At 41.1% G+C, this 12,308-nt stretch overlaps 3 protein-coding genes across 3 annotated transcripts; 2 read left to right on the plus strand and 1 right to left on the minus strand.

The window, feature by feature from the left end:
- Nucleotides 1-242: 242 nt before the first annotated feature.
- On the minus strand, nt 243-4,639 carry LOC124201188. Its single transcript, XM_046597679.1, has 3 exons — nt 4,510-4,639; nt 919-2,915; nt 243-846 (listed from the first exon to the last, which is right to left on the minus strand). The coding sequence occupies exons 2-3, from the start codon at nt 2,902-2,904 to the stop codon at nt 280-282; spliced, it is 2,553 nt and encodes an 850-aa protein (XP_046453635.1). The 5' UTR covers nt 2,905-2,915; nt 4,510-4,639; the 3' UTR covers nt 243-279.
- A 682-nt stretch (nt 4,640-5,321) lies between these two features.
- Nucleotides 5,322-7,217, plus strand: LOC124200905 (pre-mRNA-splicing factor 18-like). The gene is made up of 7 exons (XM_046597267.1): nt 5,322-5,556; nt 5,767-5,908; nt 5,980-6,140; nt 6,214-6,390; nt 6,453-6,582; nt 6,645-6,808; nt 6,882-7,217. Exons 1-7 carry the CDS (start codon nt 5,494-5,496, stop codon nt 7,110-7,112), a joined length of 1,068 nt encoding a protein of 355 aa, XP_046453223.1. The 5' UTR covers nt 5,322-5,493; the 3' UTR covers nt 7,113-7,217.
- Nucleotides 7,218-7,990: 773 nt separating this feature from the next.
- Nucleotides 7,991-12,118, plus strand: LOC124200906 (26S proteasome non-ATPase regulatory subunit 2-like). The gene is made up of 10 exons (XM_046597268.1): nt 7,991-8,228; nt 8,311-8,654; nt 8,717-9,109; nt 9,178-9,322; nt 9,392-9,602; nt 9,667-9,900; nt 9,983-10,296; nt 10,362-10,888; nt 11,239-11,444; nt 11,516-12,118. The coding sequence occupies exons 1-10, from the start codon at nt 8,115-8,117 to the stop codon at nt 11,809-11,811; spliced, it is 2,784 nt and encodes a 927-aa protein (XP_046453224.1). The 5' UTR covers nt 7,991-8,114; the 3' UTR covers nt 11,812-12,118.
- The last annotated feature ends 190 nt before the right edge of the window (nt 12,119-12,308 follow it).

Raw genomic sequence — 12,308 nt, forward strand, 5'->3', positions numbered from 1 at the left:
GGTTCTATGATCGGGCGGTTCTATAAGTGGACCAGCACTGTACTGCACATCTTTTTTTACTCGACTGTACGTCATGTTGATACGACCTACAATCTTCTCCATTGGCACGTCTATGACACTGCTGGGACAGGAATTCCTATCTGAGTAACGATTCATAATTTTTAGTACGCCAAACACCATTCACTATTTTTCTCTTGCTAAGGACAATTCATTGATAGGTGACAGAAGTAAAGAACAATTGAAACAATTGAAAAAGTTTATTGTGGTTACTTATCGTCCTTAAATTAACAATCTTCTCGTACGATCATCTAATTCAAAGTCAGATTCATCGGATAAAGTAAAAATTGCCAAACGATTTTTTTCAACCGCTTCGTGATTAAAATCTCCGGAAGAATAGACAGCTTCCTCCGCTTGCAAAGGATCCTTGTCATCTTGTAAGAAACTTCCACCATGATACTCGACGAAACAATTCCTTTTCTTTGATAGGCAGAGAAACACTTTGCATTGAGTGCAGCGAGAAAAAGGTCGGGACTCCCTTTTGCACTCAGTTGTTGCCTGGCACCACTCACATCTTCCTCTCTTTTCGTCGAAAATTGGTAGATGAAGTCCGACAGCACTGAAACGTAGTTCATCTCGAACACTCAGTCTGCTTTTGCGGCGCTTAGGCCCTGGAGTTGGCATGGGATGAAGGATGGGCATCGAACGACCTTTTTGACCAGCTTGGAATTTTTCGGAGTTAAGGCCGTAGGTCAAAAGCCCAAGCGTAACGCTGCGCTTGAACTGGAGAAGATCCATACACGACTCATTTTTCAGAAATTTTTCCTGTGTTACTTCATCCTCTTTGGTCTATAAAAGACAAGAAAAAATCAGTTGTTGTGTAAGCAAAGAAAACTATAATTTTGACAATTTCAAACTCACCAGGTCACAGAAGCATATCCAGCTGTTGACTAGGCACGTTTCCATGAGAGAGTAGAAGAGCCGGTGCCACCATTTCTTTGATTTTCGGTCTCTCTCGTAAAGGGAACGCAGTTGGTTCGCCGTGTCTACTCCGCCCATATTATCGACATACTCGGCGATTGCTTTGGGACAAGTTTTCATTCGGAATGAACCGTCGCTCTGCTTCGTTTTGACCTCAACAATCTCTGAGCCGTGAAAGTTGGAAACTAGACGAAACGATTTAATGTCTCTCCAGATAAAGAGACCTTTTTGGCATGTTCCCGGCTCACCACCGAACTTGGCTACAAATTCGCCCGGCTTCAGGTTCGACTCTTTCTTCTTCATGATCGGTTGGTTCAAACGACTTGGAAGAATAGTCCCAACAGCATTAATCCCCTTCCTGTTGAGCTTGTCCAAAAGGCTTATGCTTGTAAAAAACTGATCGAGGGTCACTACATGTCCCTGCTCTGTAAGGGTCCGACAGAGATCGAGAACAACTCTCTCCACCGCCTCGTTGTTTCTATTTGTTTGCGTTGCACCCAACTGAGACCCGCGATAGATCCCGAGCATATAAGTGTACCCTTGAGTGCAGCAACGACTCCAAATTTTGAATCCTCTCTTAATCGTCTTGCCTTTCAATGTCTGCCTAAGCATCGAGTGGCCTTTGTACTTTACCATGCTCTCGTCGATGCTTTGCCACCTGGGAGGCTTGCGACATTCATTGAAACGAACATTGAGTATGTCGACCAACGGTTGGATCTTTTGAATAGAATCACGCCGTACCGTCAACTGTTCCTCATCGTGTAACTCACCCGTATTTGCACAAGCTATATGTTTGGAAATGAATTTAAACCGCTCACGCGTCATCGCTTGTTGAACTATTCCTAGACCAAAGCCGGAGTCAGGTTGACGTTCCCAAAACATTGACAGCTCCGGTAGACGATGATAACCGATCAGGAACTGTATGCCGAGGAACGCACAAAGTTCGTGTCTGGTGACTAAGCCATCTATTGGCATTTCGGGCTTTTTCTTGCCTTCAGGCTTGCCTCCAATTTTTCGAGACGGTGGCCTGCCTTTTAAGTCGTATCTCCAGGAGCTGCGGATATAGCTATTGGTTGCTTCTAGCAAGAAGTCCAAAGTACTACATCCACCGAGCATTTGCATGAAAACGTTGATGGGAGCAAATGTTGGATTGAATTCAGATAGCACTGTGCCTTCAGGTGCAACTGGAGCAAACTTGATCGCTTTCTCTTGGTACATCAACCCCGGTACATCATCATCAACTCTAGACTGTCTCCAAACGCTCCAATGTCTGACTTCCTTCCAATTACGATTAATGGCTTTCTGATGAGCGATCTTTTTGGCATCAGCCCTATTCCGCGTGTTTAGTTTCACAGGTTCAGAGTTCATTCGTTTGGCCAACATAGACGGGTGTGCTGTAAGCACCCGAGGTCCACGACATTTCAAAGTCGCATACCTGAGACCGATCTTTTTTCCTGAAAAGTACCGTGGTGCTTCGACCTCGTGATCGACGGTTTCAGAAGTAGACCCTTCTTTGGCTGAAGAGTGAATCTGTTTCGGTGATGTGGAGCAACTTGCTGGACTATCATCCATCGTCTTTCTTCTTTTTGTCGGCCAAACTGGAGGTAAATTTATACGTTCCACTGTGAAGTGTGAGCGTTTTGTGACAATGGGCTCTTCTTCCGCATCGCTGGTCCAAGCAGTTTGTTCATCTTCTTCGGCAATCTGCTCCTCCACTGCAACCGGCTCCTCTTGATCATATTGAGAATAGATCGTTTCTGTATCACTATCGATGAACGACTCTTCTCTCTCATCTTTTCGTTCCTTTTCTTCTTTTATTCGCAATATCTTCAACGGAGATGATTCCACGGCTTTAGAAATTGAAAGCGATTTAGCCTCCGATTTCTTACAATTTGTGTTTTTTTTCTTCTTCTTATCTTTGTTCATTTTTATTCAACCTGTAAATGCACAGTCGAATAAACGGGACCTATTAGTTTTCTTGTAATTGCCAATAGGATTACATATTCACTATCAATATCTTTCATTCAGTTACGGAACAGTATAATCCCGAAGTTTTTTTATCAAATATGTTGTCACGGGTGTCTACGAGATGGCGCGTTCCGTTAATGGAACCAAAAATGCGTAAAAAATGGAGAAAAACCATAACAAAACTTTATGGATAAGACGTTATAGGAGTTAATTCACTTTTGGGTGGCATTGTAATACTTAAGTTCATCCTCATTATTCGCTTTGACTGACTATGGGAAAATTTAACGCCTTATTCGCACTGGAAAAATTAATAATTTTTTGACATTTTTTCCGTATGGGAAATGCATTGTTAAAATAATATCAGGGACTTTTCAGCATTGCCAGGTCTGAAATTCCCAGCTTTCTGCAACCATAAATATTTGGTGAAAGGGATAGAGATCCTCAACAATCGATACATCTGGAAGAGAAATGGCTAAAAACGTAAAATATGATATTTCATATACGCAACTTCGATTTCTTTAATACAGATAGAATATTATGAAATAATTCGTGGGGTATTGGGAACCCTGCTAGCAATTTTACGTCGCCAGGACGGACTGTGTGTGTCCTTTCCGGACGATGGGATATCCCATCGGTCCGTCCTGAGTCCGTACGCGGGACATCCAAATGTCGCGCCCAAGGATGTCCCACCGTGGACAGTCAATGGACGTCACCAAAGGACATAGTAGGGAAAGAAAATTTTGGGGATTGAAGAAAAGAAATTGGCGCGGGTGAGTCGGGTCACCCATCCAACTACTTCTTTCACCGATGCTGCTGCATTTTTATTTCTTTGCCACGTCTTCATCTAATGTGGCATATTTCCTTATTTTAATTGTACAATGAATAGAATAATAACCTAGTTCTTATATTTGCACTTAGTAATAAAGTTTTAGATTGAATTATTGCAACAATATTTTAAGGAGGAGAGAATATTAAATATGGAATAAAGCGAAGATTTTATTTCAATTTAATATTTACAAAAATTAATGTATTTTTTATAATTACAAAGAAATCATATCGTAGATTTACAGATAATTAAGTTAAAATAATGTTTTATTACACCGCTCATCTCCAATATGATATTTATAGACTTTATCATGTATGGATTATATACGGTGGGAACTGGGAAGGTAGATGGATGTCAACAGGACATTCAATATTTATTGTCCTAAATGCGTCCAACTTTTCCATCCTTCGGACGTAAAAATTGGACGTCTATTTGACGACCAAAAAAAATTATCCTATGGATATCCCTAGTTGTTCCCAAAAGGGCGAGACGTCCCTTGGATGAAGGGACTAACATAGGATATCCTATGGATATCTTGTGCTAGCAGGGAAGGGCCTGATGAATTCAAGAAGAAAGTTTGAGACAGACATTATTTTCCCAAAAAACCGTGCTTTTGAAGCACGAAATCAGCATGCTGACAGAATCTGGTACTGTTTATTTGTTGCCCTTCGTTGAACTAACACACAGACACTTCGGCTTCCCTTTTACACTCAATGGCAGCTTTTAAATTTATTTACCTGTTATGTGATGAGGTACGAATTGGTTCCAACTTTTCTAGAGGAGTATATTTCACTGACACAGATGAATAATGAATGAATCACTTTGACTCAGTTAGTTGCAAAAGCTTGGCATCGTCTGCAGTTCTGCACTCTCCTTTTGCCTCCCCGGTTGCCGGATCGGATTATTCCATTATTGAAATTTGAAACCATTTAAATCACTTTGCCAGAGAGGTAATAGAATAATAATTTGTATTTTAAATTATCAACCTTTTTTATCATTATTTTATTCTGATTTGATGAAACGGGAAAATAGTATAGAAAAATAGATGAAAACAAAGTTCCAAAACATTCAACCTGCCCCTAGCGGCACATTCTATAGCTCTGGCATAGACAAAGACCACTGGTTGAAGCTCTTCATAAGAAAATTAACATGGCCAACTGTCGCCAGAATTCTTGCTACCCTTCCTCCGATTTCTCCAACCCCGTATTACTTGTCCTGCCCTCTAGTGTACGTTTTCATCTCTACACTCTGCTTACTTCTATTCAATTGCAATGATTAATTGATTTCTCTGCTTTTGTAATTAGCTAATGTCAAAATTTAATACAATTTGACTTCTTAATAAAAATTTTTAAGGCAAAATTACCTAAAACTATTAAACGCCAGCAAAGAATTTTACCAAGACAGAAGGAAAACAATCTTCGTCTGCAAAACCCTTCGTAGCCTCGGTGCAGTACAGTACTTTGTCCGCTAGAGGCACTACAATCGATACGGGAGCTCGGGGTCAGTAGGGATAGGGCTAAAAGGATAGCACAGCATCAACCAGTGGTCTTTGTCTATGGCTCTGGCCTCTGGGCCTCTGGTGGCACTCTCATAGTCTCAAGCCATACTCAAGCATATCTTTATGCAGTTTACTTCGCAGTCTATGGTGCTGTGCTACGACGAAAGTTGTTGATCTTGAATCTTGATTGCTGAAAATCTGGAAAAATATAAACGCTATTAAGATGGATTTTTTGAAAGCTGAAATGGAACGCAAGCGCAAAATGCTGCAAGATAAAGACATTATGGTAAGTTGGGCTTCATCAAGATCGTTGTATATTTAAAAATATAATTCCTTACTCAAAACAACAGATTCATTTTCATTGTGCATTGTCATAGTTTCAAATAATCATTTACAGATGGAAATGCATAGAACAATCGAATTGTGTATTTCTAAATAATGTTAGGTGGAAAATTATTTGAAATTTTACATAATACTCATCAACTTTCTTGTTTAGCCTTCAAGCAAAAAATACTTCAGACGTGGAGATCTGGTTGCGAAAGAGAAGGAAGAATATATAAAAAAACATGCAAATTCATTTGCAGTTAAGCTGTCTGATGGACAAGGCCCTAGCAGAATAGCTGATAATGAAGGAGGAGGTATTCCAAAAAGTTTTACATAACATTTTCAGAGATAACAATGTTTTTTTTATTTGTTATTATTTTTCTAGTTCTAGAGGAAGATGGAGTAACTGTGGCGGTTCTTCCTAGAAAAGAAGTAATTCGTAGATTGCGTGACAGAAATGAACCCATTATTCTGTATGGTGAATCAGACATTGAGGCTTTCAGAAGACTTAGAAAATTGGAAATTTCAGAACCTGAAATCAACAGGGTAACAATCCTTACAGAAAAATGTTGTATATCAGCAAAAAACATCAATATTTTTTGTGATTTATGATCTTTAGGGTCTTCGTAATGATTTCCAAGAAGCTATGGAAAGAGTAGATGAGGCTTATCTGAATGACATTCTTGCCACCAAAAAAGATGAAGATGACCAGTCAGATGATGGTTCAAGCAAGCCCAAGGCTGGTGACGTAAAAGTCATCGCAGATGCAATTAGTTACGAAGAAATTTTAGAATTGGTTAGAGCAATTTAAATTACTTTGAAATTTTTGTATATTCCTAACAAAATTTATTCTCTTAGTCGAAAGATTTGGGAAAAGGAAACGGTGATTTGGATTTGAAAATCATTAGCCAACTACTTAGATTGCTGCTTCAAATCTGGGGTCAAAAACTTAATAGTCGTCCCGAAGCCGAAAAAAGAAGCGTAAAAGGTATTGTGTCTTCCTGTTGATAATCTCTTTGTTGGGTTGTTTCTAACCATTGTATGTTAAAGGTAAACGAGCTTCAGCAACTTACGGTCAGACGCAGCAGTACTTAAAGCCACTGTTCAAGAAACTCCGCAATAAAAGTATCCAGGACGATATTCTCGACAGTTTAACCATTATTGTTGGCCATTTACTTGACAGAAATTACGTCATTGCAAATGATGCGTACTTGGTAAGGTGTCGGTGAAAATTATCTATCGTTCTTCTTATGTTGATTCGCCGTCTTATTTCTATTTTGTTTTTAGCAAATGGCTATTGGTAATGCTCCATGGCCTATCGGTGTCACCATGGTTGGTATTCACGCACGTACAGGTCGAGAGAAAATTTTTTCCAAACACGTTGCACATGTTCTGAACGATGAAACTCAACGTAAATATATCCAAGGGCTGAAAAGACTGATGACAAAGTGCCAGTACTTTTTTCCTACCGATCCGTCTCGCTGTGTGGAATATGGAGCGACAGAGCTTGAATTTTAAGCTGTTTCGAGACGACGAATATGTACTGCTACGTTTGCCTCGGGCACATTACATTTGTTTACGTGTCTTCACGGTTGTAAATATAAAAACGAAGTTCCTCGCTGATGAAACATTTTATTAATTTTTTTTTTCAGTTTTAATTCAGCACTTAAATTTGTTTGTATTCAGCACTTAATTTTATTTCTATTAGACTATTAGTGTTGGACACATGAAAATATGGATTTTATTAGGCCTAACTAATATATGCGGAAATAACTAGATAAGGTGAATGTTGCCTGTGCTGGATGATATTCGCGCTACAGTGTCGTTTTTTTTCTAATCAATCAGTGAGTCTTTTTTGTGTCTATATAATATTGAATGAGGTGATAACATACATGAATGGTTTTATATAAGTAAGTACATAATTTCGTTTAGAATTTGGATTTATGATTTTTTCGTCAGAAACAGCTAAACTAAATAATAGTTTAGAAACATTAAATAAAACACTTACAACTTGCGGGCTTATTTAACCTAACTTTGGCTTGTCAAGCAGTAGAGAAATCGAAAGGCTGTATAATACCATTGGCCTCCTTCTCTAAAAAATCGCATATTTTTCATATAATGCTTTCCACAGTCAAAATCTTAAAGAACTTTAAAGAGAACTGATTTTTATTTTTTTTAAATAATTTATACGGCCTGTCGCCTGCCTGTCCTATTCCTGGCGACATTTTTGGGCAGCAAAAAAATTTAGTTATAACGTAATAAAAATGGAAAGTAAGTAACAAAGATTTCTCTCGCAAGTTTATTTTACAAGAATAAACTTTGTGAATTTCATTAAATTATTACTTATTCCTAGTTATAAAACAACTTTAATTTTTTATTGCAAACATATTCTCATTTGGCAACGAAGCATAGCCCGGCTTATATGTCTATTTCGTCTGTTTTCAGCTTGCGGAAACAGCTTCGTCATATTACACACAATCGTAAAATTTTCAATCACGACAAGTCAGTTTAAAAGGGAAAATGACTGCTGACAAAGAAATTAAGAAAACTGCACCAAACGGCGAAGAAGAAAAAAAGAAGGATGAAAAGGAAAAAAAGGGAAAAGCTAAAGACACGCCGAAAGAAGAAGAACTGGTATAACACTTTAAAATGACAGTATTTCAAATAAGACGTCTTATCATAGTTTGCAATTTTTTGTCAAATTCCTCTCATGTAGTCTGAAGAAGATAAGCAGCTCCAAGATGAGCTGAATATGGTTATTGAAAGGTTGACGGAGAATGATGCTACCTTATGGATGCCCTCTCTAGAAATCATGCGTACACTTATTTGTGCTGCTACTACTTCAATGACAAGTGTTCCCAAACCCCTAAAGTTCTTGCGTCCTCATTATGCTGTCTTGAAAACAATTGTCGAAAAAATTACTGATCCCAACACCAAAGCCCTTTGTGCTGACATCATATCAGTTTTGGCAATGACAAACACTGAAGGAACTGAATGCCTTCAATATCGTTTGATAGGATCCAAAGAAGGACTAGTAGAATGGGGCCATGAATATGTTAGGTAATGAATTCTTGATTTGGAATGTTATGGTCAACTTTTTAATATTTTCATGCTCATTTCAGGCATTTAGCAGGGGAAATTGCCCAGGAATGGGATGAAATCCCTTTTGAAGGAGATGAAGGCAAAGCAAAGAGAGCTCAGTTGTCTGCTCTTGTTGAACAAATTATTCCTTTTCAAATGACTCACAATGCTGAAGCCGAAGCATGCGACTTGCTAATGGAAATTGAGCAGTTGGACATGCTGGAGCAACACGTCGATGAAGCTGCCCACAACCGGGTTTGCCTTTACCTCAGCAGCTGCGTTCCATATGTTCCCGATCCCGAGAATGTTAACCTTTTGAAAACAGCGCTTTCCATTTTCCGTAAATTCCAACAGTGGCCACAAGCACTTAGGCTGGCTCTGCAGATCAATGACCATGCACTGATCGAAGAAGTCTTTTTGGCTTGTAACGACGGGTGAGTTAACTTACTTTGTGTAACAAAGCACATTCGTGGACGGTTTAAATATTAATATTTCTTTTCAGAACTATGCGAAAACAGTTGGCATTTATGTTGGGGCGGCAACAGATATTTCTTGAGCTCAATGAGGAGTTGGAGGATTACGACGACTTGATTGAAATCATGTCCAATACCCACTTAAACAACCATTTCTTATCGCTGGCACGAGAGGTAATATTTGAGATGGATTCGTTCGTCAACAAATTTTGCTAATCTGAATGCTGCATGATATTGCAATAGCTGGACATCATGGAACCCAAGACCCCCGAGGACATCTACAAATCTCATCTGGACAACAATTCTCGTTCTGCGTTTGGTGGTGGTCAAGTAGATTCGGCCCGCCAGAACTTGGCATCGTCTTTCGTTAATGGATTGGTCAATGCCGCCTTTGGCCAGGACAAACTTCTAATGGAAGACGGGAACAAGTGGCTCTACAAAAACAAGGAACACGGTATTTGAATTGACTATTCTGTTTTGTTTTGCAACCGTTTGTACTCACCAAATTGTTCTCTTAGGAATGTTGAGTGCAACAGCTTCGTTGGGCTTGCTGCTCTTATGGGATGTTGATGGTGGTCTAACGCAAATCGACAAATACCTCTACTCATCGGAAGAATACATTAAAGCGGGCGCCTTGCTAGCCTGCGGTATTGTCAACACTGGCGTTCGTAACGAGTGCGATCCTGCCTTGGCTCTTCTTTCTGACTATGTTTTACATAGCAGCAACGTGATGAGGATTGGTGCTATTCTTGGTCAGTTTTGTCCTCTTTGGTTTTCACAGTGACAGTTGGAGGGATGAGTTAGTGATGTCTGAATATTTTGTAATTATTTCAGGTCTTGGACTGGCATATGCTGGTTCCAATCGCGACGACGTGCTCAGCTTGCTGCTCCCTGTCCTCTCACATCCCAAGTCGTCGATGGAAGTTGTGGGTGTCGCCGCCCTTGCATGTGGCCTAGTAGCCGTGGCATCGTGTAACGGAGACGTCACTTCAGCCTTGCTTCAAACACTCATGGAGAAGAGCGAAGTGGAATTGAAAGATACCTTCTCTCGTTTCCTACCTCTTGGATTGGGTCTCACTTATTTGGGAAAGCAAGAAGCCGTCGAGGCCGTTGTTTTGGCTCTGGAAGTTCTAGCCGAACCCTTCAAAGTAATGTAGTTTGAATACTTTTATTTGTTTTTTCTTGGAAAGTTGCTCACCATTTCCTTCTGTAGTCCATGGCCAGCACGATGGTTGAAGTGTGCGCGTTTGCGGGGACGGGCAACGTTCTACGCGTCCAGCGTTTGCTCCACATTTGCAGCGAGCACCACGAACCCCAGGAAAAGGAAGACAGGAAAGAGAGCAAAGAAACGGCGGTCAAAAAAGATGAAAGTGCCGCGGCGGCTGCCGGAGCAGCAGCAGCAGGTTCTGCAACAGGCACTTCGACTGCTGCCGCCTCTTCCGGCGCCCAAGCGGATTTGTCATCTCAGCAAGCCGTGGCTGTCATTGGTCTTGCGCTCATTGGCATGGGAGAGGACATTGGGGCCGAAATGGCCTTCCGCACGTTGGGTCATTTGCTGCGTTACGGAGAGCCTTGCATCCGCCGAGCCGTGCCACTCGCTCTGGGATTGATTTCAGTCTCTAATCCTCGTTTGAATGTCCTCGATACACTTTCCAAGTTCTCCCACGATTCCGACTCTGAAGTGGCCCTCAACAGCATCCTGGCCCTCGGTTTAGTGGGTGCCGGAACCAACAATGCCAGGTACGTCAACAACAATCCCTCCTAGTATCCCGTCATTGTTGTTATTGACAATGTAACATGAACATCCTTGGTATGAGACGACGTTTCGTTGGCTGGTGGCGGGTGGCGGGGGGGTTAGTAGTACATCTTTAGAGAGTTTAGTGGTTTCCTGAAAACGTCTGGTGGTCCGTCATGTTGAGTGTGATGGGCTGACTGATTCGATGAATGAGCTGGCAGTTAATTGATGTTTAACGAAGGAAATCAAAACTGAAGGCTAATGTCATGTGTCATGATCCACTCGCTCGTCTGTTTCTCCGTAGCTAATTTAGTGGCTCATCCGGTTTCATCACTTGACTTTCCTCTTTTTCTAGATTGGCCGCCATGTTACGCCAACTGGCCCAGTACCACGCCAAGGATTCCAACGCCCTGTTTATGGTCCGCCTGGCTCAGGGATTGACACATCTGGGCAAAGGCACGTTGACCTTGCAGCCCTATCACAGCGAAAGGCAACTCATGAATCCGGTGGCCGTCGCCGGATTGCTTTCCACTGTTATCGCTTGCCTCGACGTCAAAAACAGTAATCACTTTCGCAGCACAATTAAAGCGCCCAGTTAATCAATGGGTTTCTTTTTTTTTTTTTTGTTCTAGTTATTCTGAGCAAGTCGCACTATCTGCTGTACACATTGGCCGCCTCCCTCCAGCCGCGGATGCTGATTACCTTTGACGAGGAATTGCGACCGCTGCCCGTCTCTGTCCGGGTCGGTCAAGCCGTTGACGTGGTGGGACAGGCCGGCAAGCCCAAGACCATCACGGGATTCCAAACGCACACGACCCCCGTCCTCTTGGCTCATGGCGAGCGTGCCGAATTGGCCACCGAAGACTACGTTTCATTGACCCCCATCATGGAAGGGTTCGTCATCCTCAGAAAAAAGAAGGTCGATTAAATTCACACCCAAGATGTCTGAAGAATGTATCTCTTGGTTTGTTTACCTTGTTGAACCACCGTCCTTCATCCGACACGCCTCTTCCAGATAATATTACTTTCTTTTTCTACCCCCTTGCTCACGTGTCGATTGAAACAAAAAAACACACTTGATTTTCTTTTTCTTTGGCTATTTTTCCTCTACCCTCCGCTTTTTTTGTCGTACGTGTATTCCCCAATTGGTTCAATCTTGAATTGGAGTGTCGGTTGAATGGGACGAGTGGAAGAGAAGAAGTAAAAGAGTTCAATACAAACGTTCCCGCCTTTCATTTGCTCTTGTAAAATTTATTTATCAATGTCTTTCTTTGTTCATCGTCGTTGTCGTCGTTTTTTTTCCCTTTTTTTTTTTTGTTTTTGTGAAAAACGGCTAAAATAATAAGTGAGAGAGATATGGTAAAATGATGTGTGTGTGTGTGTGCCCAGTGCCGCATCTGCCGTCTTCTCAGTGTCCGAGCAGCT

Source organism: Daphnia pulex, chromosome 8 (assembly GCF_021134715.1).
Source record: "Daphnia pulex isolate KAP4 chromosome 8, ASM2113471v1".
NCBI classification, from domain to species: Eukaryota; Metazoa; Arthropoda; class Branchiopoda; order Diplostraca; family Daphniidae; genus Daphnia; species Daphnia pulex.

Bases quoted from the DNA above. Each gene is read 5' to 3' on its own strand.
- LOC124200905 (XM_046597267.1), top strand. From the start codon at position 5,494: ATGGATTTTTTGAAAGCTGAAATGGAACGCAAGCGCAAAATGCTGCAA. The intron at 6,141-6,213 runs GTAACAATCCTT...TATGATCTTTAG, and splicing joins CAGAACCTGAAATCAACAGG to GGTCTTCGTAATGATTTCCA. The intron at 6,583-6,644 runs GTATTGTGTCTT...TGTATGTTAAAG, and splicing joins CGAAAAAAGAAGCGTAAAAG to GTAAACGAGCTTCAGCAACT.
- LOC124200906 (XM_046597268.1), top strand. From the start codon at position 8,115: ATGACTGCTGACAAAGAAATTAAGAAAACTGCACCAAACGGCGAAGAA. The intron at 10,297-10,361 runs GTAATGTAGTTT...TTCCTTCTGTAG, and splicing joins TTCTAGCCGAACCCTTCAAA to TCCATGGCCAGCACGATGGT. The intron at 11,445-11,515 runs GTAATCACTTTC...TTTTTGTTCTAG, and splicing joins TTGCCTCGACGTCAAAAACA to TTATTCTGAGCAAGTCGCAC.
- LOC124201188 (XM_046597679.1), bottom strand. From the start codon at position 2,904: ATGAACAAAGATAAGAAGAAGAAAAAAAACACAAATTGTAAGAAATCG. The intron at 847-918 runs GTGAGTTTGAAA...TGTCTTTTATAG, and splicing joins GGATATGCTTCTGTGACCTG to ACCAAAGAGGATGAAGTAAC.